General features: G+C 40.3%; 1 protein-coding gene across 4 annotated transcripts; it reads right to left on the bottom strand.

The window, feature by feature from the left end:
* Positions 1-236: 236 nt before the first annotated feature.
* Positions 237-23,345, bottom strand: LOC121296721 (adaptin ear-binding coat-associated protein 1-like). Of its 4 annotated transcripts, none has more exons than XM_041222491.1 (8): positions 23,204-23,345; positions 15,018-15,118; positions 7,169-7,273; positions 6,696-6,777; positions 3,991-4,099; positions 2,823-2,994; positions 1,425-1,512; positions 237-837 (listed from the first exon to the last, which is right to left on the bottom strand). In XM_041222491.1, the coding sequence occupies exons 1-8, from the start codon at positions 23,296-23,298 to the stop codon at positions 789-791; spliced, it is 801 nt and encodes a 266-aa protein (XP_041078425.1). In that variant the 5' UTR covers positions 23,299-23,345; the 3' UTR covers positions 237-788. The 4 variants fall into 4 exon arrangements, with proteins under 4 accessions (XP_041078425.1, XP_041078426.1, XP_041078428.1 ...); XM_041222492.1 differs by having other exon boundaries at positions 2,823-2,991; XM_041222494.1 differs by lacking the exon at positions 2,823-2,994.
* Between the last annotated feature and the right edge of the window lie 356 nt (positions 23,346-23,701).

Below are 23,701 nucleotides of genomic sequence, written 5' to 3'. Positions count from 1 at the left end.
AAATAATAGATCTTAATGCTGTTGTAGTGTAACACTGAGAGTGTACAACTTTAGCCTTTTTTTTTAAATTCTGCTCGTCTTTATAAAAAAGAAACGTACTAAGTTATTTAGCATAGTAAATAAAATACCAAATGTTAAATCATTCCATGAAAGCAAGTGTGTTTTGTTGGTTTTATTTTTGTGAATTACAGTAATTTAAGTGATTTACATTAGTCTTTCTTCATTTAAGCCTTTATTTGATAACTTGCTGTATGTAATGATGTACTGTATCTGTGATATTAAGGTTACCACTGTATTTTTTTTAACGGTTATCATATCGTGCAAATTTCATACCGTCCCATCCTTAATCAGAACCCAGAACCTCTACCAATGATTGCAAATATCATAAAAAGTCAAGGGGAAGTTGGAACAAATACATAGTTTTATTGGAAGCGGCTTGCTCTTTATCAATTGGTTCCTCGGGAAAGAAGCCACATACCAGTTAGATCAAGCTTACTGAAACACAGTTTATATAATACAGAAGTCATTAACAAAGATTTCTCATCAAAATGTTTGTATGATTTTACTTAGTTTCTTCTTAGTACAATTATACTATTGGAAAAACTAAGAGTTGAGAAACACTACCGGCATAGGGTCTGACTACGCTAAACTGGGGATAGGTAAGGGTAATTAGATTGGGGGGGGTTGAGGTTATGGCAGGTGACAGGTGGGGAAACTGGTTAGTTCCCAGTTTGATACTGGGATTCAGTTTGATGACTGGTGGCTCGGACTGGGAGTGGTATTCCCTCTTAGAACTGGACCCAGTTTGTCGACTGCTGGTTCTGAGCAGGAACCGAACTGCAAAGAAGCAAAATAAGAGTGATGTGTTATGCGGTCTGTAAGCCTTTGCAGAAGCATGTTCTACCCTTCATTCATCCTTTCCAAAAAGCTTTAACTTGCAAGTTTCAAGTCTGCTTTAACAATAAGTATCTTCAAATTGCATTTTCAATTGCATATTCTTATGGCAATTGCTGAAATATATTGTCTTTCATTTTTTGAGTCTGTGTCAAGGTGCTTTGAACGAGTTCAGGAGCAAGTTCTTGGTGCCTGTCATAGACATGTGTAAAGTAGGCTAGGTCATCCAAGGTGTCCTTAAATTAGTAATGAGCAGCACCATCTAGAGCAAAACAGCAATGAAGATCCTGAAAATGTGTAAGCACAAAAACAGTGTTATCAAATCATTAAATAATAAAAAAAAAACAAAAAAAACATGGTTTCTGCATACGGCAATAGCAATCACTCTAAATGAATGCAAACATCCTAAAAATGATTGGGGACAAAAAAATAAAAACTAAAATAAGTAAATGAAATCTGGAGCTACCTATTCTGTAATGGATCTCTAGCCTGTAATACAGGGTTGAGTAGTTTATATGAAGGCACCTCACCTGGCTGGAGCGGAGAAATCTCCCCATTTATCACTTTGTGCTAGAACCGAGGGAACTGAACCAGGGGCATCCAAATCCAACAGGGAACCTGACAGGGAGACGAGGGGAAGAGGACAGCTGGGAACATTGACTTAAAGGCATTAACCAATGTTTTAATTTCAATGTTCCAGGGACGGAAATAAGACTCCTATTGCATAGCAGTTTCACTCATTCCATGTTTTACTAGGAGCTTGATTGAGTCTTATTAAACTCATATTAAAACCAGGAATGGATCACATTGCTATTCAGTTTCCATCCCTGCTTTATATTAGCGTAAGCAACTTTGTCACTGGGTGCCCCTTTATTCCCTTCAAGCTCATCACTATATATATATAACTTCATTCTGGCATGTTTTCAGTTCCTGTGCTTTACAAGTTACACTGCAGAAAGGCCAACAACAACAGCTTAATCTATAGTTAGATCTACCTATATGCATATCCTGAATTAAAGTATAAAAAACAAGGAAACAAAATATAAAACCCTGCTTGCCTTTTAGGTACCTTTGTGCACAACCATTGCCCAGTTCAGGGCCTCTCTGTCCTGGCAAAGCCAAGCAAAGAAATTCAACTTTGGGTTTGTAACTCTACAGGCTTCAGAATTGTGCACACTTGCTGGTACTGTCTACAGTTTGCAAAGTCTCACTGAATAAATTAACTTTATTTAAAAAATATTCTTTGTATAGGAAATCATGGATAATTAATCAACGAGGACACTGCTCCCAAATATACATCATGCCCCAGTTATTCAAACCTTTAGTCATTCCAACTCAAGAGGGCCAAGTAAGCTTCAAATGTCAGGAGTCATATTCATGCTGTTTTAATCAAATGCTGAGGGGGCTGAGCAATCACTTCCCCAGAATAGAATCCAGCTGGAATATACATGTTGGGGATTCAGAGCTCACAACATAAGGCAGACTTGCATAGTTTACAGTTTTAAACCACAGGATTATTATTATTATTTTTGGTACCAGTGTATCAGATAACATATGTTTGTGTACATTTTTAAGACACTTTCTCAAATCAAAGAGTCAGTAATGTGAGGTGAACAGCATCTGTAATCTAATGCTTTTATAAAATGAAGTAAAACTGATATGTGGAACTGAAAGGATAAAATGAGGAATCTGCTACCATAGTTTAACTAAATATTTGGAAACAATGACACATTTCAGCAGGCACATAAGTGCAACGGCAAATTTTCTGAAAATAATTAAAATATTTAAAAGATACAAAAAACTAGCAAGAAACAGCATAGTTGCAACTAGGAGAGGACGTCTCCTGAACAATTCCTTGCAGTTTTACAGTGTAAAAATAAGGCCATTCACCCGTAACAATAAACACAAAGCAACACGTTTTTCCTTACCTGTATCTTCTGCTGCCACTTGGGGAGCATTGTTTAGTGCAACTGGCTCTGGAACGTTATTGGGTGATTCACTGGAAGAGGGCAGGGCTATCTTTCCACCAGGGGGAGGTGGGAGGAGTGCAAAGCCTACTGATCCCTGGGGGCGGGGCTTACCATCTCTCCTCTTTGTCTGCTGGAGAGAAATATATATATATATATATATATATATATAATCCACTTAAAAAATGACCAGCAAAGACTAAAATGTGTTAATTTTTTTAAACTATATATATATTTTTTCCCTACTTTTGTCAACCTATTGCTCTAGGTTTTAACATCGGTAATCAAAATGATGCGGCCCAAACCATCTGGAATCTGCACATTCAATCAAAGCAAAACGTCATGTTGTAAACACAAAAAATTAAAATTAAAACATACTGTGATTCTCCTGTGTTTTGGGAATATTGTTTCAATTGTGATAAGACTGGGTTGAGTTGAGTGGGGAACGGAGGGGGGTGATGCTGGGTTGCCAGAATCACAGTTGAGCCCTCTTGAGGAGCTGTGGGCTAGTCAACGAAACACAGAGGACGGAAGGTGCCCATCTGAAGACCCCAGGGATGTAGCCTAGTTAGCTCAATACAGACGACTGTCATGTTGATTCACTGGGGAGACCGCACTGTGGTTGATCCCCAGAGTCAGCAGCCGTTGTGTGTGCTGATGCTCCGGGGAGGCAAAATAAGCTGATCCCTGGAGCCGGCATTATACTTTAGCCATCAACACAAGACAGAGAGATATCTAGATCATCTGATGGAAAACAACGCAAAAGGATGGAGACGCAGATGGATCAAATTCATTTACTGTAAAGCTACGTCTTAACTGGTGTTTATCTTGGCGAGAGCACAGTTCAAATCAGCATGAAGTTTTAACATCTACTCTCATGTAATGGAAATCGTAATCTATGACATAAAAATGCTGTTATTGCAAGTGATACTATAGATCTGCTCAGAAACAGCACTGGCCATACACTGCAGTTTGTTTGCTGTCGCTCCCTAGGCATTAATATGGGCAGCTGTGGAAAGGTTCATAGGAGCCATGACCAAACTGTCTTATAACCAATTATGTGCTACAAAAGGGACACCTTATAATGAGCGAGCAACAGTTTTCTTTTGTAATGACACCATCAGCTTACCCCAATATTGAGGGTGATGGTTTGTCCCTCCTTGAAACCCAGGTCAAGCTTTGGTCCTGCATCCTTGTTTTGAGATTCCTTTGAGATCTCATTCTCCTGTTTCACCCACCTGTATTTGGAAAGGGAGTAAAAAGTGAACACATTTCCAAGACATTAGGTACAACACACTTTTTTGTTTTTTAAAGAGTGATATTTCTCATCGTGCAAGTTACTTTTGACACTGATTACAGAGTATACAGGTCTAGGTGAGTGAGTGTGGCTAAAACAAATATTCTATAATACACCTTGGAGGTACATTACATGCTCCCCTCAGCAACCTATGCAGGGCCTGCTGAGGCCTGGCAGCCTCTTGTCCTGGTCTGTCCTGTCATGAAGGGAGAGGCAGCTTCTGCTCCTCTCCCCTGGGTGGTGGTGGTGAAGACAGAGGCAGCTCCTGATTCTCTTCTCCTGGCGAAGGTGGCAGGGGCTCCTCCCCTTCTGGAATGGAATGCCCCCACTCCTCACAGATGCAGCAACAGTAGGTCTTGCCTATGTTGTGGATGAGGGCTTCCCAGCTGATCTCCTCTTGTGCCTGTTGTTGCTGCTGCAGTTGCTATGGCTGCTACTGTCTCCTTCCCATCCTCCTCTTTCCTCCCTCCTCTCTGTTGCTCCAAAAAGTTATAATAAAAAGGAAGAGAAAAAAAAATACCACAGCACATCCTCTCTGACCAGAGTCAGAGGCTGTGGTCGATCCCATGATGACACCACGTGTGACAGGAAATGGCGTTGCGGTGACCTCAGGCCAGAATGAGGAATTGAAAACACAGGCAGGTACTGCAGTTGAAAAAAGAGACGCGTGGTGCGCCGTTTATTTTAAATACAAAAATAAATAAAATATGTAAACAAAAATAAACACGAACACAAAACAAACCAAACCAAACCCAGGTTAGGCTGGGCAATCGCCTTCATTGAACCTATACGTCTATTTTTTAAATTTCTTTCTCCACTTGCCCTCCACTTCTCGAACACCCACCCGAACTGAGAGCATAGCAGGCTTTTATACTGTGGCCGAGGGGTTTAACTAGATAGTAATTATTCTATTACCCCTCAGCCACAATCTGCTCGAGTTTATTTAATTAATCCTGGCAGAGGACAAGCTGCTACCTTCTCTGCCAGAACACACTCAAACAAAAACAACAAAACAAAATGCGGCGCTTCGCCGTCACATATAAATAAACATAATAAATAAAACCATAATACAAATACAAAATAACACGGTACAGGGTCGGAGGAGGAAACCCCGTTCTAAAAAAAACTGAATAGGGCTGCTCACCCTGTTAACACAAGTTGTAATAGAATCAACAACGCAATACAATATTTGAATTAATATAGTTATGACATCACCCCTTTTTTCTTAACCTATCAGAAAATACAACTGCATACATATTTTTTTTTTTTATCAACCAATCATATCCAGAGTTGGTGTCAATTCAATTTTTTAAATTCCAATTCCATTTATAAAACCAATTCCCCTTTATTCAATTCAAATTCCTATTCCAATCATTTTACAACAAAGTATTTATTGAGCAAACAAATACTGTATACAGCTTAATGAACTTGTCAGGTAACCTGATAAAGCCTATGGCATAAACTTCAGTAAAGACTATGCCGTAAAACAGAATAGGAATTAGAATTGTATAAAAGCAAACAGAGATTGGAAGTGGAATTGGAATTGAAAAAATGGAATTGATCCCAACTCTGATCATATCATTGACCACGTGGGTCCACCTTCCTTTTATTGCCTTAAGTTAATGTAACATCAAAGCCTGTTTGATGTTTTACTCCCCAAGTCATAACGTCATAAAGTTAAGGGAATGAAGGCGATTGTAAGTTTTAGCCTCAAAATGTTATCTCTGAGAAAACACAGGGTCCCCTTTAAATTGCAATATGGTGCACTTCAAAGCTTTTTCCTTGCCATCTGTCTTTCAATATTAAACCCACAATTGTCTAACCAACTTAACTAACTCTAAAACCCAAGTACTAACTCAATCTATAGTGTCTTGTAAAGTATCTCTTTCTCCAACAATCACTACGGATAAAGCCCTTACACTTGAATTAAATCAATATGCTGACAGATGCATTTTTTTAACAGAATGTCAGGGTACGCAGACCAAGTGTTTGCATATGCTTGTTATTACTAGCACCAGCACCTTTCATCAACAAACCAGAACACCCAGACTAACTATGAAGCCACGGTTATCTCTATCAAGGGCAGTCAGAATCAACCAGGGAAGTCTTGTTATAAAGTCTTGTAAACCGTCTACATGCAGTAAAGTATGTGACAGGCTCCCGAAAACAACAACATTTTAGGGTTGAGACTACAAACTCTTTTTCATGATACAAAATAAATTTGGTTTCGGTTCAGTTTTATCTTTTGTTGGTATTGTTTGGTTTGGAGTTTTATGCGTATGGTGTGGGAAAATCATAACCGATGCATCACTAGTCCAAACATATTCAGGGTATTCTTTCATGTGAGTAGTCAACCAGTGGTTTCCCGAAATAACTTTGCAGCCATAAAGATGGTTTGAGGTAAAATGACCTAGGAAGTGAAGCAGTAACAGAATTCAAGGCAAGGCCAGCAAACTTGTCTGTCAAAACTGGAGACCTGTATAGTGAATTATGTTCAGTAATGTGTGGAATCACCCGATTATAATAACGGTACTCACTTGAAGTGATCCTGTAGCGACACGTTGAAATCGAAAGCATCCCCGCGGTCGTTGAACCCGATCCCAATAAAAGCACTGCGTCCTGTAGCATAACCAAGAACAACAGAGAGCTAACCCCCATACATCAATTCTTGATTATAGAATAAATATTTCATTCAGCACCATCATTCATGGAGATCAATGAAGGCACCACTGTTTGAAAAGTTACGTTTTTTTTCATTTCTGTTGCTCTAATATTAAATTATCATTGTTTTTATCTATCCAAGTATAAAGTGACACTTCAAAGATTCACTCAAATATTTCAAATAGTTGTACTGCATGTAAACAGTCACACCTGTGTGCAAACTTTCACCCATCTGAAACTGCACTCTACATAGTTACTGTACAATCAGATCACTACATGATGACTGGTTTGTGAGGTCCACTGTCACTTTTCTATTCGACAAGCCCACCTTCCTTTACTCTGAACTTACCGTTTCCGTCTTGGATTCGGATAACAAAGTATCGACTGGAGTCACTGACAGTCTCCACGTTGATCCCGGGGAACTCACTGACTGGGGCCTGAGCAAACAGCTCTCCTACAAAGAGAGATTATGAAGACAGACACCCTGTCTTTCTTACTAGGCTTCCTGTACAGAGGTCAGGGTAACATAACTCTACTGAATACAGACCAGTAAACTAACCAGCCTACCCCTGAGTGTGAAATATTAATGACTAAATGGATTACCATCCTTTCCTGGGCTGGGTTGCACCAGCTATGCATACATTCTTACTTAGCTTATTAAAGCGCAAGCGCACATTGATTTTACACGTTACTAACTTTTCAAGGGTTACGATGTAAGACTAGTTGTTGTTTAAAATTTACGCATACCTTTAGGGAGATGTAAGATGTTTGCAGTATCAAAATACAAGAGGACACAGAAACTTTTGCTGCGTGAGCTTCTCTTTGAAGATTACTTTGTTCGTAGTTTTCGTCTTAAGCGAATCCTGTGAGACCGCATACATCGTCTTGATAATTATAGGACATCCTTTAAAATCCTCTTGGATTCTAAAGTTTCTTACAGGTTTAATAGCACACACACACACACACACACACACACACACACACACACACACACACACACACACACACACACACACACACACACACACACACACACACACACACACACACACACACACACACACACACACACACACACACACACACACACACACACACACACACACACACACACACACACACACACACACACACACACACAGTACCAGTCAAAAGTTTGAGTACACCTGCTTGAAACCAGGTTTTTCATGATTATCTATGCTTTTAACTGTATAAACTTGTCTATAAACACTCAATATTTAATTACATGATATGTGTACTTATATAAGCTAACAACACTATGTAACACAATTTTTGTTCCTGGGTAGTAAGTGTTATTTCCTAATTGCTTATGCCTCAAAAGTATAGAAAATGGCTATTATTCCCCACAAACTTTCCTTTTGTGACCAGGACAGTGATATTTCAAAATATCACTATTTCCAATGGGGAAACAGGCAAATGTGTGTCTTTTCGTTCACATAAAGTCAGAAAAAAACAACATATGAATCCAAATGAACATGTATTTATACTAAAGTAATACAAAAATGACTACAAAAGATTTAGAAGCGAGTAGTTTTTCGAGATTTACGATTATACTGTAGTGTTTGGATATCCCAGTGAGCACAGTTGGATCAATAATCAGGTAGTGGAAGCTGCATAACACCACCCAGGCACTGCTAAGAAAAGGCCGTCCCTCAAAACTCAGCGCTCAGGCAAGAAGGATACTTGTGAGAGAAGCCACAGAGAGGCCAACAATCACTTTGAAGGAGCTAGAGTTCAGTGGCTGAATGGTGCACCAGTCAAACATATCAAGAGCTCTGCATAACACTGGCCTGTATAGAAGGGTGGCAAGAAAGAAGCCGTTACTCAAAAAGTACCACCTGAAAGCACGTCTGGAGTTTGCCAGAAAGCATGAGAGTGACCCAGCTGCGATGTGGGAAAAGGTTTTGTGGTCAGTTGAGACCAAGATAGAGCTTTTTGGCCAAAACTCAAAGCGCTATGTGTGGCGCAAACCTAACGCTGCCCATGCCTCAAGACACACCATCCCTACAGTGAATTATGGTGGTGGCAGGATCATGCTGTGGGGATGCTTCTCATCAGCAGGGACTGGGCATCTTGTTACAATTGAAGGAAGAATGGATGGAGCAAAATACAGGAAAATACTGCAAGAGAATCTGCTTCAGTCCGCTAAAAAACTAAAGCTTGGGAGGAAATTCACCTTTCAGCAGGACAATGATCCCAAGCACAAGGCCAAAGCAACATTGGAGTGGCTCAAGAACAAAAAGGTGAATGTCCTACAGTGGCCCAGTCAAAGTCCTAATCTCAATCCCACTGAGAATCTGTGGCATTATTTGAAAATTGCGGTCCACAAGCGTCGTCCAACCAACCTGAACAACCTGGAGCAAATCTGCCAAGAAGAATGGGCCAAAATCACTCCGACACTGTGTGCAAAGCTGGTACATACTTACCCAAAAAGACTTAAAGCTGTTATTGCAGTGAAAGGTGGCTGTACCAAATATTAATGTGAGGGGGTTGAATACTTATGCAAGCAAGATATTTCAGTTTTTTATTTTTCTTAAAAATATTTCCCAACATAAAACCAATGTCACCTTACAATAATTGATTTTGAGTTTAAGTGTTTTAAAATAAAATATCGAACAGAACGAAATGTAGTTCAGTAATATGAGAGAATTGGTCAGGGGTCTGAATACTTTTGCAAGGCACTGTATATTATATATATATATATATATATATATATATATATATATATATATATATATATATATATATATTTACACGAATGTGCTATATTAAGATATAATTAATTAAGTTAAAGACTTTTAAAGGATTTTTGAAAGGATATCCTGGATATCCTCCAAAAGGTGTTGGTCCAAATAATATAATTAAATATTTATATATATTTATATATATATATAGTGCCTATAGAAAATATACACCTGCCTTCAAAATGTTCACCTTTTGTTGCCTTACAGCCTGGAATTAAAATGCATTAAAATATCTTCTTTTTTTTTTCATTTATCTACACATCCTACCCCACAACTTCCAAGTGAAAAAAATATATAAATTCTAGAAATTTGTAGAAAATTAATTAAAAATAAAAACTGAAATAGCTTGGTTGGATAAGTGTCCACCCCCCTTGTAATAGCAATCCTAAATTAGCTCAGGTGTAACCAATCGTCTTCAAAATCACACACCAAGTTAAGTGGCCTCCACCTGTGTTAAACTGTAGTGATTCACATGATTTCAGGATAACTTCAGCCGTTCCTGTAGGTTTCCTCTGCTGGGTAGTGAATTTCACAGACTCAACCATGAGCACCAAGGCGTTTTCAAAAGAACTCCGAGACAAAGTTGTTGAAAGGCACAGAGCAGGGGGTGGGTATATAAAAAAAAAAAAAAATATCGAAAACCTTGAATATCCCTTGGAGCAGGGTCAAGACAATTATTAAGAAGTGGAAGGTGTAGGCACCACCAAGACCCTGCCTTGATCAGGCTGTCCCTCGAAACTGGAATACCGAACAAGGAGTCTGATCAGAGAGGCTACAAAGAGGACAATGACAACTTTGCAACAGCTACAAGCTTTTATGGCCAAGACCTGTCAGAGTGAGCATGTGACAACAATATCCCAAGCACTCCACAAATCTGGCCTGTATGGTAGGGTGGCAAGAAGGAAGCCATTACTCAAGAAAGCCCACCTTGAATCCCGTTTGACGTATGCAAAAAATACTCAGGAGATTCTGTAGCCATGTGGCAAAAAGTTTTGTGGTCTGACGAAACTAAAATGGAACTTTTTCGCCTAAATGCAAAGCGTTATTGTGACAGGGTGGCTTTTTAATTTATTTTGGTATCAAGGTATTTTTGTTGACTTCCTACTTCCCTTCATGTATGAATGTGTGTGGCCCCTGTGATATGCATGAGGAATGAATTCTTATATACCATTTTCCCAAATCACTGCAGTGTATCCCCATTCTTGGACAGCAACATAAGCAAAGATAAAATTTAATTAAAAAACCAAAGCCTGTATTATTTATACCTGTGTGCAAATATCCTTGTTGCTGATAGTAGCTGGTCAGTGTTGTATAAAAGTTGGCCGTCAGTGATACCTCAGCATATAAAGATGGCTGATAGTGCCACATCAGCAGAAACAAAATGGTTGCTGACCTTAGAGGTTAAAGGTCATAGCTAATATTTAAAAGTGCACTTTTCTTTATGTTGGTGTATTGTATATGTGTATAGTTAACCTTTTGTGTGCGAGTCTGGCCAAAATATTTTTTCTACTGTCCTTCTCGTTTGGACTTAGTCTCCATTCTCTCATCTTATGCATTCTGGTAAATCATTGTGTTCATCGTTACACCAAAATAAATTAAAAAGCCACCCTGTCACAGTTTTGTTTGGTGCAAACCTAACACAGCGCATCACACAAAGAACACCATCCCTACTGTGAAGCATGGTGGTGGCAGCATCATGTTATAGGGATGTCTCTCATCAGCAGGGACTGGGATAAAAGGGAAAATGAATGGAGCAAAGTACAAACAAGTTCTTGAGGAAAACTTGCTTCCCTCTGCAAGAAAGCTGAAACTGGGACGGAAGTTCACCTTTCAACATGGCAACGACCCAAAGCACACAGCCAACGCTACACTAGAGTGACTAAAACAAAAGGTAAATATCCTTGAGTGGCCCAGTCAGAGCCCTGACCTAAATCCAATCGAAAATTTGCGGCATTACTTGAAGATTGCTGTCCATCAACACTCCCCAAGGAACTTGACAGAGCTTGAACAGTTGTGTAATGAAGAATGGTCAAATATTGCCAAATCTAGGTGTGCAAAGCTCTGGGAAAAATTAAGAGACCACTGCAAATTTTTCTTAAATCAGCATCTCTACATGTATGGCAGCCATTCCATTCCAGTGTCTGTTGAATTCCAACACAGGCACACCTCATTCTACTGAATGAGGTACTGATTAGGGGATCACCTGAACCAAATCTAATTTAACGAGGAAAAGTATAAAAACCACTCCTGTGGTCATCTCTATCCTCTTGCAATAGGACCAGCTGGATGGCAAAACAGTGCTAGTAGTCCCTCAAAAGTAATTGGAATCAAAAAATAACTATTGACCATGCCCAAAGAGTTGAAAAGAAAAGTTGAGTGAGGAAAAGAAGGGTTCAATTCTGGCTTTACTGGCAGAGGGATACAGTGAGCGTCGGGTTGCTTCCATCCTTAAAATTTCAAAGACGGCGGTTCATAAGAACAAGGTCAAGCAGCACACATTGGGGACAACAAAGCTACAGACCGGCAGAGGGTGAAAACGACTCTCCACTGACCGGGATGACCGCCAACTCATTCGAATGTCACTCAGCAACCGTAGGATGACATCAAGTGACCTACAAAAAGAATGGCGAACGGCAGCTAGGGTGAAGTGCACGGCGAGGACGGTTCAAAACAGGCTCCTAGGGGCAGGGCTGAAGTCGTGCAAAGCTAGAAAAAAGCCCTTCATCAATGAAAAGCAAAGAAGAGCCAGGCTGAGGTTTGCAAAAGGCCATAAGGATTGGACCGTTGAGGACTGGAGTAAGGTCATCTTCTCTGATGAGTCCAATTTTCAGCTTTGCCCAACACCTGGTTGTCTAATGGTTAGACGGAGACCTGGAGAGGCCTACAAGCCACAGTGTCTCGCACCCACTGTGAAATGTGGTGGAGGATCGGTGATGATCTGGGGGTGCTTCAGCAAGGCAGGAATCGGGCAGATTTGTCTTTGTGAAGGACGCATGAATCAAGCCAAGTACAAGGTTGTCCTGGAAGAAAACTTGCTTCCTTCTGCTCTGACAATGTTCCCCAACTCTGAGGATTGGTTTCTCCAGCAGGACAATGCTCCATGCCACACAGCCAGGTCAATCAAGGTGGGATGGAGGACCACCAGATCAAGACCCTGTCATGGCCAGCCCAATCTCCAGACCTGAACCCCACTGAAAACCTCTGGAATGTGATCAAGAGGAAGATGGATGGTCACAAGGCAACAAACAAAGCCGAGCTGCTTGAATTTTTGCGCCAGGAGTGGCATAAAGTCACCCAACATCAATGTGAAAGACTGGTGGAGAGCATGCCAAGACGCATGAAAGCTGTACTTGAAAATCAGGGTTATTCCACCAAATATTGATTAATATGAACTTATTTTCTTTGCATTATTCGAGGTCTGACAACACTGCATCTTTTTTGTTATTTTGACCAGTTGTTATTTTCTGCAAATAAATGCTCTAAATGACAATATTTTTATTTGGAATTTGGGAGAAATGTTGTCAGTAGTTTATAGAATAAAACAAAAATGTTCATTTTACCCAAACACATACCTATAAATAGCAAAACCAGAGAAACTGATAATTTTGCAGTGGTCTCTTAATTTTTTTCCAGAGCTGTGTGTGTATATATATATATATATATATATATATATATATATATATATATATATATATATAATGCAAGTATGTGTGTGATGCAACTGAAATAAGAGTGCTTAGTTATGAACTAACTAGTAACAACCAAGGCCTTAAACTTTACACTAAGGAATGAAGTTACGCATAGCTGGTGCTAGGGATGAGACGGTAAAAAATACAGTGGTAACCTTAATATCATGGTACACAGTTCATCATGCAAGTTATCAAATTAAGCCTTAAATGAAAAGACTAATGTAAATCACTTAAATTACTGTAATTCACAAAAATAAAACCAACAAAACACAATTCCTTTCATGGAATGATTTAAACATTTGGTATTTAGTATTTTACTATTGGTACATTTATAACTTGGTACATTTCGTTTTATAAAGACAATAATAATAATAATAATAATAATAATAATAATAAATAATAATAATAATAATAATAATAAAACTAAAGTTGTACACTCACAATGTTATACTACAACAGTATTAAGATCTATTATTTGCTCAAAATGACGTGGTGGTGTAGTTTGTTAAAACATTTAATGTATAAAATTAAAAAAATGCTTTGTTTAGCTGATGGTAAATAGAATTGGGAAATGATCGGTCTTATTGCTTAAAACACAAACATGTCCCACATGTTATTATTTAAGAGCAAAGATGAGTTGTTTATTTTTTTAACTGGATAAATAAAATATGTATAGAAATAAAAAAAAAAAAGTAAAACGTGTTATTGGATTTATAGCTACCCGTCACGACATTGCACAAGTAAGCTTCCAATAATTATTACACATGTGGAGTTTGTAAAACAAAGATTTCTTCACTGACCTAAGAAAATCTGAATACTGTTATAACTTATTTAAACAAAACTACGTTGATAATAAGTAGGCTATCCTGCTGCAGTCGCGGGTCTGTGCTAATTTTAATTGAGACATTGGTCTCAATTAAATCATAAATCTGTGCAGATTCTGCAAAGCCAAGCACAGCTTTGAAATGTTATTGTGGGAGGCTGGCTGCGGCTGTGAACCAAAGGGACGATGCAAACATCACGAGTGACCAGCTAATCGTAACGCAGATAACCACTAAAACTACTGCTGCCACCTTGTTAGCAGAGGCTAACGACATTTTATCATTATACAATGATGCCATGAACAGCCTTGTGAGCAGCAAGCTCTGGGTAACAGAACGCAGCAATTGAAACGTGTATTCTGTGTTGTTGACCGTTTCCCTCAAAACCATTATCAAAATACAGTATCAGTTCACAAAAAGATCTTCCTCAGACACTTTGCTAAGGCTCCAAGTACCACGCTTGATTTAGAAGAAGCGTGTTTGCAGTTGATGCATTAACCGTTGTATAAAGGAATTATGATAATTGTGGTGTAGAATAAAAGCAACGGTATTAACACCGTAATGTACCTAAACCGTGTTAAACCGAAAAACTGGTATACCAACCCAGCCCAGCACCTTGTGGAGTCAAGGCTGTGATCAGGGCAAAAGGTGGCTAAACCCGACATTAGGTACAGATCTGTATAAGACATAAACTATACAAATATTATACTAGGGTGGTCAAGTTAAAGTTGCAGCATGAACTCACAGGGATACTTAATTAGACAACAGAAACATAAATGGAAATTTAAGCTTCTTCTGCATCTGCATTTCTGGTTGGCTGGGCTGGATTCATGCAGTGACAGAACGGTTTGCCCCGAGAAAGGTTTACCCTCAGAAAGGTTTGGTTTGTCAGGAGAAGGCACTACATGAAGACAGGTACATACCTGAGGCTTTATCCTCCAGTTTAATATAAGCCACTTTTCCTCGTGCTGTGATTCGCAGCCGCCCCGTCCAATCAGGCTGCTCCAGCTTCCAGTCCGATGCCCTAAAACATGATATCAGTTGGAGGAAGTAATTCTGAAAACCCACAGCAGAAACTGTATATAACGTGACTGTTGGTTAACATTCATCTTCTCACAAATCTGTGCAGTTAGTTAACCATCCTGACTAGCTATCAGGTTGCCCTCCAGCAAGATATTGCTATGTGGACTATGAGGCTATTCAAACCAGCTATGAAAAGACTGCAGAACGAAGATAATGCAAAGTAAGTAGAAAGTTGAGGACGCATAGAACAGGAAGGTATTGAAATCTCCTTACCCCAGTCCAACATCCTGTACATACTGCAAGTTTTTTGTAGAAATCTTTGTAAATATTGTGACGAAGTGCCCGCCCCTGTGTATATTTTCTGTTATGTTGTGTGTTTAATGTTGGTATATAGTCATTAGTACACGGGATATAAACAGGTCTGTGTAACACGAGCGTTTAAAATGTATATTTGTATTTAGGCACGAGGATTGCACAGCACTTCACGTGCAAGTAAAAAGTAATAATATGTGAGCACGGGGAATTGCACTTTATTAATTCACGTGCAGTTGTACAGAGACTCCAACTGAATGACTGATTAGCAATCGAGTCTTGGTACAGCTGCATAAAAACAGCATGTTTTCACACACTCGCTGTTGGTGTTCGGTGAGTGGAGAATGGGAGAGAGAGTAGGAGAGTTATAATTTCAATTGCTATTGCGTGCTGGTGGGACCAGCACGATACTTGTTTATTTAACTCACCGTGTTTGTTTGTCGATCTGCTCACCGTATTTTTGTTTAGTATTGTCCGTTTTGTGTGTCTATTTATTTTGGCGTAAAGTGCCGTGTCCTGTTTTCTGTTTGTTTAAACCTTTTATTTTGCAATAAACCGGCGCAAGCAAGCGTCCCCATCATTTCAATTCATCCGTCCTGTGTTTGTGTATTTCATTCCTTCCTGGTTCTGACGCCGCCCACTTCGGCCGTCTCTGTGACAATATGTATTAGAAAAAAAGAAAAATAAATTAAACTTTTTTGCATAACTTCTAGTGCTGTGCGCTTCTGTAGAATGTTTATTGATCTACGTTGTTCAGTTGCTTTTGCGCATCTGACAATAAACCAATTCCTGTTGAAAAGTAAAAAATGTATTGCTTTTGTTTCAGTTTTATAAATATGTATGTTGTAAACCAATGTCTGTTCAGATGTTTACTTATTTACATTCTCATTCTCATTTTCTTGTTTTGATTTGTAAAATAAATGTTCATATGTATATAATATGCTTTGGATGTTTACATAACGTACTCAATTAGTTTTAGATTCTATTGATTTTGTACATGCAGGACAGCCGCTATAAGATTGTTACTTTCAGTAAACCACTACAGCTCCATGCCGTACACATGTACGCCAAATGAAAGAGCGTTGTCGTTAAGGTTTGCCGTTTATTCGATTTTTTTTTCAATCTGATCTCTTTGTATATATGCCTGTCAGCCTATCAAAGTGAATGTCCAAACGGTCTTATAATTACCCAAATAGTCAATTTTTTATTAATAATAATCACTGTACTGTGTTATTATTTTGTGAAACATTTTTGTCTGGGACTGAAAAGTCGCTGTTTTACCCCATTAGCATTGCTGGAACAGCGGCAAAATGGCAGGTTTTCAGTCCCATACAAAAGGTTTCACAAAATAATAAGACAGTACAGTAATCCACAAGTGCAGTGTGTGAAAGTGCTCCGGTTATAGTACAGTGGTGCTCTGTTATGCTGTGCTGTACAGTGCTAGTCATACCAACTCTGCCAACTCGCTAATCCTCTGCTACATAAATAAACAAACAAATAAAAAAACACAGCACTCTGACTGCGTCCCCCTTGGTACTGAGATTTCGCAGGAAACAATGGACTATCTAAAGTATATACATTGTATTTCATTTTACCAAAAAAAAAGTTTTTTGTATTCCTTTTATATGTTGTGTGCGACTACTGTACATTACATAAAAATGTGAATATATATGTATATAAAATGTTTATTTTACTGTGTATACATTTTCCTACTGATAAATAGACAGGCACACCGACAGATATAGATAGATAGAGATAGGAATTTTAAACGTTTAAATGTATAAACTCTAAAGAAGCGGTAAAACGTTTAATAATATGCTAGACGTATAACCGGTCACGTGACAAATGTCACCAAAAGCATATTTTTTATGCATTAATTTTAGTAATTTATCATCAGTAGTCCGTTGCGTATGAGACTGCTCTAGTGCCACAATAAAGGTGGATATTATAAAAAGGAAGTGGTTTGCCAATTGCCTCCAAGTAGCTGTTCTAATTGGTGCAACAGAAAGATTAACACTGGGTGGGTTTTATTCTCGGTCAATCTGGCGCTTTTTATTGGTTTCTTGTAAATAAAAGGGTTTTAAACAGAAAAAAGGCAGGATACGGCACATTCGCCAAAATAAATAGATAAACAAAAAAACGGACTGTACTTAACAACACGGTGCACGGACAGACACACTGACAAACACGGTGAGTTTTAAATACACAAGTATCGTGCTGGTCCCACCAGCACGCAATAGCAATTGTTATTAAATTTCTCCTCCTCTCTCTCCTGTTCTCCACTCACCGAACACCCAACCCCGAGTGGGTGAAAACATGCTGCTTTTATGCAGCTGTACCAAGACTCGATTGCTAATCAGTCATTCAATTGGAGTCTCGGTACAACTGCACGTGAATTAATAAAGTGCAATTCCCCGTGCTCACATATTATTACTTTTTACTTGTATGTGAAGTGCTGTGCCTAAATACAAACATACATTTTAAACACTTGTGTTACACAGACCCGTTTATATCCTCTGTACCAATGACTATACACCAACATTTAACACACCACACGCAACATATAACAGATAATATACACAGGGGCGGGAACTTTGTCACATATACCCCCCCCCCCAAGTCTCAACGTCCTGGAAGAGGGGTGTGGAGTAATCCATGGGGGTGGCCATGGTGGGAGGTCCTCCTCCCCCCATGTCTTCCTGGCTTGTAGCTCCCTCTTGCGGGGCTTCAGCCATTATTCCTCCTGCTGCGAAAGTGTGGCTGGGGGAGCTGGTCTCCTGACCTCCCCCCCCTTCTTCATGGCCAGCAGCTCCCCTTTGTGGGGCTCTGACCACCGTACATCCTGCCGTGAAAGTGCGGCTGGGGGAGCTGGTCTCCTGACCTCCCCCCCTTTCTTTGTAGCCGGCCGCCCCCTTTTCTGAGGCGCCGACCCCAGTTCTTCCTGCAGTCCTGCAGGACTAGTACCGGCTCCAGATGGCGTAAGCCAGACAGTGGCCCCAGGCAAAGCAGTGCCGGCAGCAGCCCCAGGCGAAGCAGAGGAGAGACAAGCAACCCCAGGCGAAGCGGGACCCTTGGCGACCCCAGGTCAAGCAGAGGAGAGACAGGCAACTCCAGGCGAAGCGGGACCCTCAGCGACCCCAGGGGATAAAAGAGAGAGAAAAGCAGCCCCAGGCGATGCGGAGCGGCTGGCAACCCCAGGCGATGCGGAGAGGCTGGCAGCCCCAGGCGAAGGAGTTCCAGCGACCCCAGGCGATGCGGAGCGGCGGGCGACCCCAGGCGATGCGGAGCGGCGGGCGACCCCAGGCGATGCCAGGCAGGCATCCTTGGGCGAAGCGAGGCAGGCATCCTTGGGCGAAGCGAGACAGGGAGTCAGGACAAGCTGATGTGCTGGCCCTCTTCGTAGCCGCTGCGGCCGGGCCGTTTTCCCCCGTGCTCCTCTCAGCAGACTATGTAGTGACGGCTGAGGAATGCCAGCATCAAGTCCTGGTACTCTTTCTTGTACAGGGAGAGGCAGCTCCTGCTCCTCTCCCCTTGATGGTGATGGAGGCAGAGGCAGCTCCAGCTCCTCTCCTCGTGAGGGTGGGGGAAGTGATACCAGCAGGCATTCATCCTCTGCTGGTGGAAAGGGACCCAGCAGGCTTTCACCCTCTGCTGGTGGGGGAAGTGATACCAGCAGGCATTCATCCTCTGCTGGTGGACAGGGACCCAGCAGGCATTCACCCTCTGCTGGTGGACAGGGACCCAGCAGACATTCACCCTCTGCTGGTGGAGGAGGCAGAGGCAGCTCCTGCTGCTCTGCTCCTGGAGGTGGAGGTGGCGGAGGCGTGTAGTCTCCTGCCGGTGAAGGTGGGAGCGGCGTGTAGTCTCCTGGCAGCGGAAGTGGGAGCGGCGTGTAGTCTACCCTTATCACAGGGGACTGGTGCGGCTCTGCCTCTCTTGCAGGGGACTGGTGCGGCTCTACCTCTGCCACGGAAGGGGAAACCAGTGGGCATTCTTCCTCTGCTGGTATTGTTGGTTGGGGCATAGGCAGCTCCTGCTTCTCTGGAGACAGCGGTGAGACCTCTCCCTCTAGCGCTGGAGACGGCAGCAATGGCTCCTCTCCCTCTGGAGGCAACACCAGAAGGCATTCTTCCCCTGCTGGTGGAGACTTGGGCGGTGGACGCTCTGCCTTCCTCTTCCCCTTTCCCCTTCTCTGCCTCCTCCTCACCTTCCTCTCCTGGGCCAGTTCCATCTCCTGCCATGGAGGGGGTCGGTCGGGTGCTCTGTGCCCGACCTCGCCGACGGCAAAGCACCACTCGTCTCCTTTGAGGCAGGTGAGGCAGGTTTCCTGATCCACCTGCGGTGATGGTACGGCCTTTAGGTGGATCCACTCCTCCGCGGTCTCTACCTCACCCCGATCGAAGGCCTGCACAAAAAGGGGGTCTTCATATGGGCATACGTCATGGTGGTGCCCATACTCCAGACAGGTGAGGCACCATATAGTCCCTCCTTCTTTTAACTCCCTCTGGTGCTCATGCCACCTCTTCATGTGCTCCTCCACTTTATCAATTTTTTTTTTTTTTTTAACCCACACAAAACACCTCTCCTGGTCTGACGCTTGGAGATAATCAATCATTCAATTGGAGTCTCGGTACAACTGCACGTGAATTAATAAAGTGCAATTCCCCGTGCTCACATATTATTACTTTTTACTTGCACGCAAAGTGCTGTGCAATCCTCGTGCCTAAATACAAATATACATTTTAAACACTCGTGTTACACAGACCCGTTTATATCCCGTGTACCAATGACTATACACCAACATTTAACACACCACACACAGCATATAACAAATAATATATACATGGGCGGGCACTTTGTCACAAGTACTCAAAAGGGTCTCTCTACAGTAGTACTATAGGACACTCTATAGGGCTAAAAAGGTTTTAAAGAAATCCTATATGATATTCTATAGGACTTGACTAATTTACTGTAGGACTTTCTATAGGTTATTTCTGTAAGGGCTGCGCCGACCCATTACCAGACTCGTGGACCCCATTCCCCAATCTTCCCATAGGTGGAAGGCTTTTTCACTTGAAATTGTTCTGTAAGCTTTTGGATCGAATGTCGGTTTATGTTTAGTACAGTTTTTATTTGTATTTTGGACCTACTGCACTAAAGCAAAAGGACCCCCGAGACACACTTCAGGCAGGCCAGGCATCTTGTTTTACAATTTAGTGTAAAGTTGTGTGGATATGTGAATCTGAATACTTTACGTTATTTAGTAATACTTATATACATATACAATTAGCTGCACAAGAAGGCAAACATATATATTAATTACTTAATATATTACTTGATTGTGTGTTAGTTTGGCATTTAAAACAGGACTTGTGGCAATGTTTGGGAGGTTTGTGTACACTAGTACAGTATGTAGAGGAGAGTGGTGTTTGAGTCGAGTACTCGGAAATTGTAACGCTCAAGTACTCGTCTCGAACAACAATAGATCTCAAAAATCCCACCACTACTATCAAAGACCGCAAACTATCAAATCTCTGAGGCAGACTTTTTAATATCAGTCACACTGCTCTTTAAAATTCCAAAATATTGTACTATTTTATCGCTGGTAATTACCTTTTCCAGAAGTAAAAGTATTTCCAACTTTTTTCAATTGTAAGCACAACTCGCTTTCGCACTGTACATTGGGTGATGTTTGTCTTTTTTTTTTTTTTTTTTTTTTAAACCATATCATTTGGGGCAAATTCACTTAAACAAAAAAACAACAAAAAAAAGTTTAAAAAAACCATAATAGGTTCCTGTTTTGTTGTTGTTAAATTAACCTTTAAGAAAAACACTATTCTAAAAACATTATACTACCTGAAAATGTGTTCTATATGTATATAGTATAAAGTTACATCTTCACTAGCAACTTTAATTAAAACCATAAATATAAACATTTCAATATATGCTTTGATGTGTTTTTTGTACTTTGTAGTTAACTCTTTGCGCTGTTACGTTATTTGCTAAGAACATATAAACCAGGGATGTAAGTAACAGAATGTAATATAAAGAAAGTGTGTGTGTAGATGTGGTTTAAACACTGACATTGCAAACAGTTTAAACGTTCATAAAAATCTACAAAAAGCACATCCCAGATAGATACGTTTTTTTTGTTCATACACCTGGAGTGCACATTCATTTTTGCATCTGGAGTTGAAGAGGTTAAAAATGTGCACAGATGAACCTACCTGTTAATAAACTAATGCCCATAAATTAATCAATCAAAAACGCAAATTGAGTGACAGCCCTAATTTCAAAATATACTTTGGTGTGTACGTGTTCCTTTTTTATTTTGTAGTTAAGTCTTTACAATATTCAAACGTCATTTGCTTATTTAGGGTTTCTTTGCTTAGACAATACTAACCAGGGCTGTCAGCATACATCAGAATGTAATATAAAAAGTGTGTGTGTGTATGTAGATATGTTTTTTTAAAGGCTGACACCTGCATAGCACTTAAATCTTCATAACAATTTACCAAAAGCACAACCCTAGTAATGGCATGGGGGGCCTTGATTCCAGAAAGTTTGGGAAAGGCTGACCTATTATTAGGGATAAACAACTACTTGAATTAAAAATGTGCATTAAATGCAAGCTGCTGATCACCTGTCAGGCCTGGAAGGTTACCATGACTGACCTAACCTAAATTCCAAATTGCAACCAGTGACCTCAGGAACCACTAGGTCTACACCTGTAATTTACTACAGATTCATAATCCATTCCTTTTTTTATTATCAAACCCATTTCTGTTCAAATTGTTCATTCATTTACAATATTTCAGATGTTTTATATTAGCTATCTGAATAAAACTATGACACATCCGATTGTTTGTCGTTTCATTATAATATTTATGTTGTTTTTAATACCGCAGTCAGATCGACCGCTCGTGGTAGTTCTAGGTATGCATATAACTCTGGTAGTTCTAGTGTTAAACTATTCATTATAAATAACAATTATTGAATGGGCGTGGATATTCCAATACAATGCATTTATTTACTTTAAAGCAGGCAAATGTAAACTGTAAGTCAATATCTGCATAACAATTACATAACAATAATACAAATGAGGCAGGTCACTTCAGGATGTGATGACTGGGGTTGGCTGAGTGCTTCAAAAAAACGCACAGGACTGTTTCAGAACACACTTCATTCAGATCATTTGTGTCACTTGACAGGCAGTTTTCTGAAAAGCGGTTTTGTCGCACAGCACAGAAAACTGCCAAATTACAGGATGCAAATGTTCAGCTCACTGATGTTTTGCATCCAGTAATATCAATCTTACGCAACATGAATGCACTTGGTTGACACCAATTACATGCTATGCATCCTAATCGCAGCGCTGTAATGTTTAGTTGATCTTATGTTATTAATGCTAAGGCTTTTCTTTCATTGAATAATCCAATGGAAAAATACCACCGGTTGTGACATTAATAATGTATTGTGAACGACGTAGACTGAAGTCTCACACACAGTATGGTGATATCATTTAAAAAAAAAAAAAAAACACATGTAGCGTGATCAAATGCATTCTCAAACATTACTGCACTGCAAAACATGACATGACAACACAATTCAATAATGTCATTTAATATGTTAAATACCTTGTACCGATTAATGTTATTCAGATCAGTACCCCAATTTACCTGTACTCTCGGCGGTTATCACGTCAGACCGCTAGCAATGCACACGTGTTATTTATAACATGCAACAGATGTATCTGTATCATTCGGTCTGGTACCTGTAGCCTCGATTGGATGCCCTGGGAGGAATCTTATACACGCTGATGTCTTGTTTTACACAGAGGACCGACTCGTACTCTCCATCGGTCGCCATTCTTCCCCTGCTTCAGTTGCAGACACCCTCACCACAAGACAAGCTGCATTTCCTGCGACTACTTCCTTCACAATTTACATTTCCTGCGCTTCCTGCGGATCTGGCGCTGTGCGCTGCCATGAGCACAGGATCAGTACGGAACAACAAGCCATAGCCTTTGCTACAAGAGTAGTAACCTATTGCGTCAATCACAGCAAAAATGAATGATAAAACAGTGCATTGTGTAAATATGTACTGAAGTGTATAAATCAGGGGTTCCCAGAATTTTGTTCAAGGAGAGCGGCTAAACAGATGGGCTAATAATAAACTTCACCTACAAATAAACGCCAATATGTGCAATAATATAATATACCTTTATATATATATAGTCCCAAGACGTACATCTTTTCGGCTGTCGTTTCTT

This window comes from Polyodon spathula, chromosome 21 (assembly GCF_017654505.1).
Source record: "Polyodon spathula isolate WHYD16114869_AA chromosome 21, ASM1765450v1, whole genome shotgun sequence".
Lineage (NCBI taxonomy): Eukaryota > Metazoa > Chordata > Actinopteri > Acipenseriformes > Polyodontidae > Polyodon > Polyodon spathula.
The sequence above is the reverse complement of the archived record's forward strand: the minus strand, read 5'-3'. Positions and strand labels throughout refer to the sequence as shown.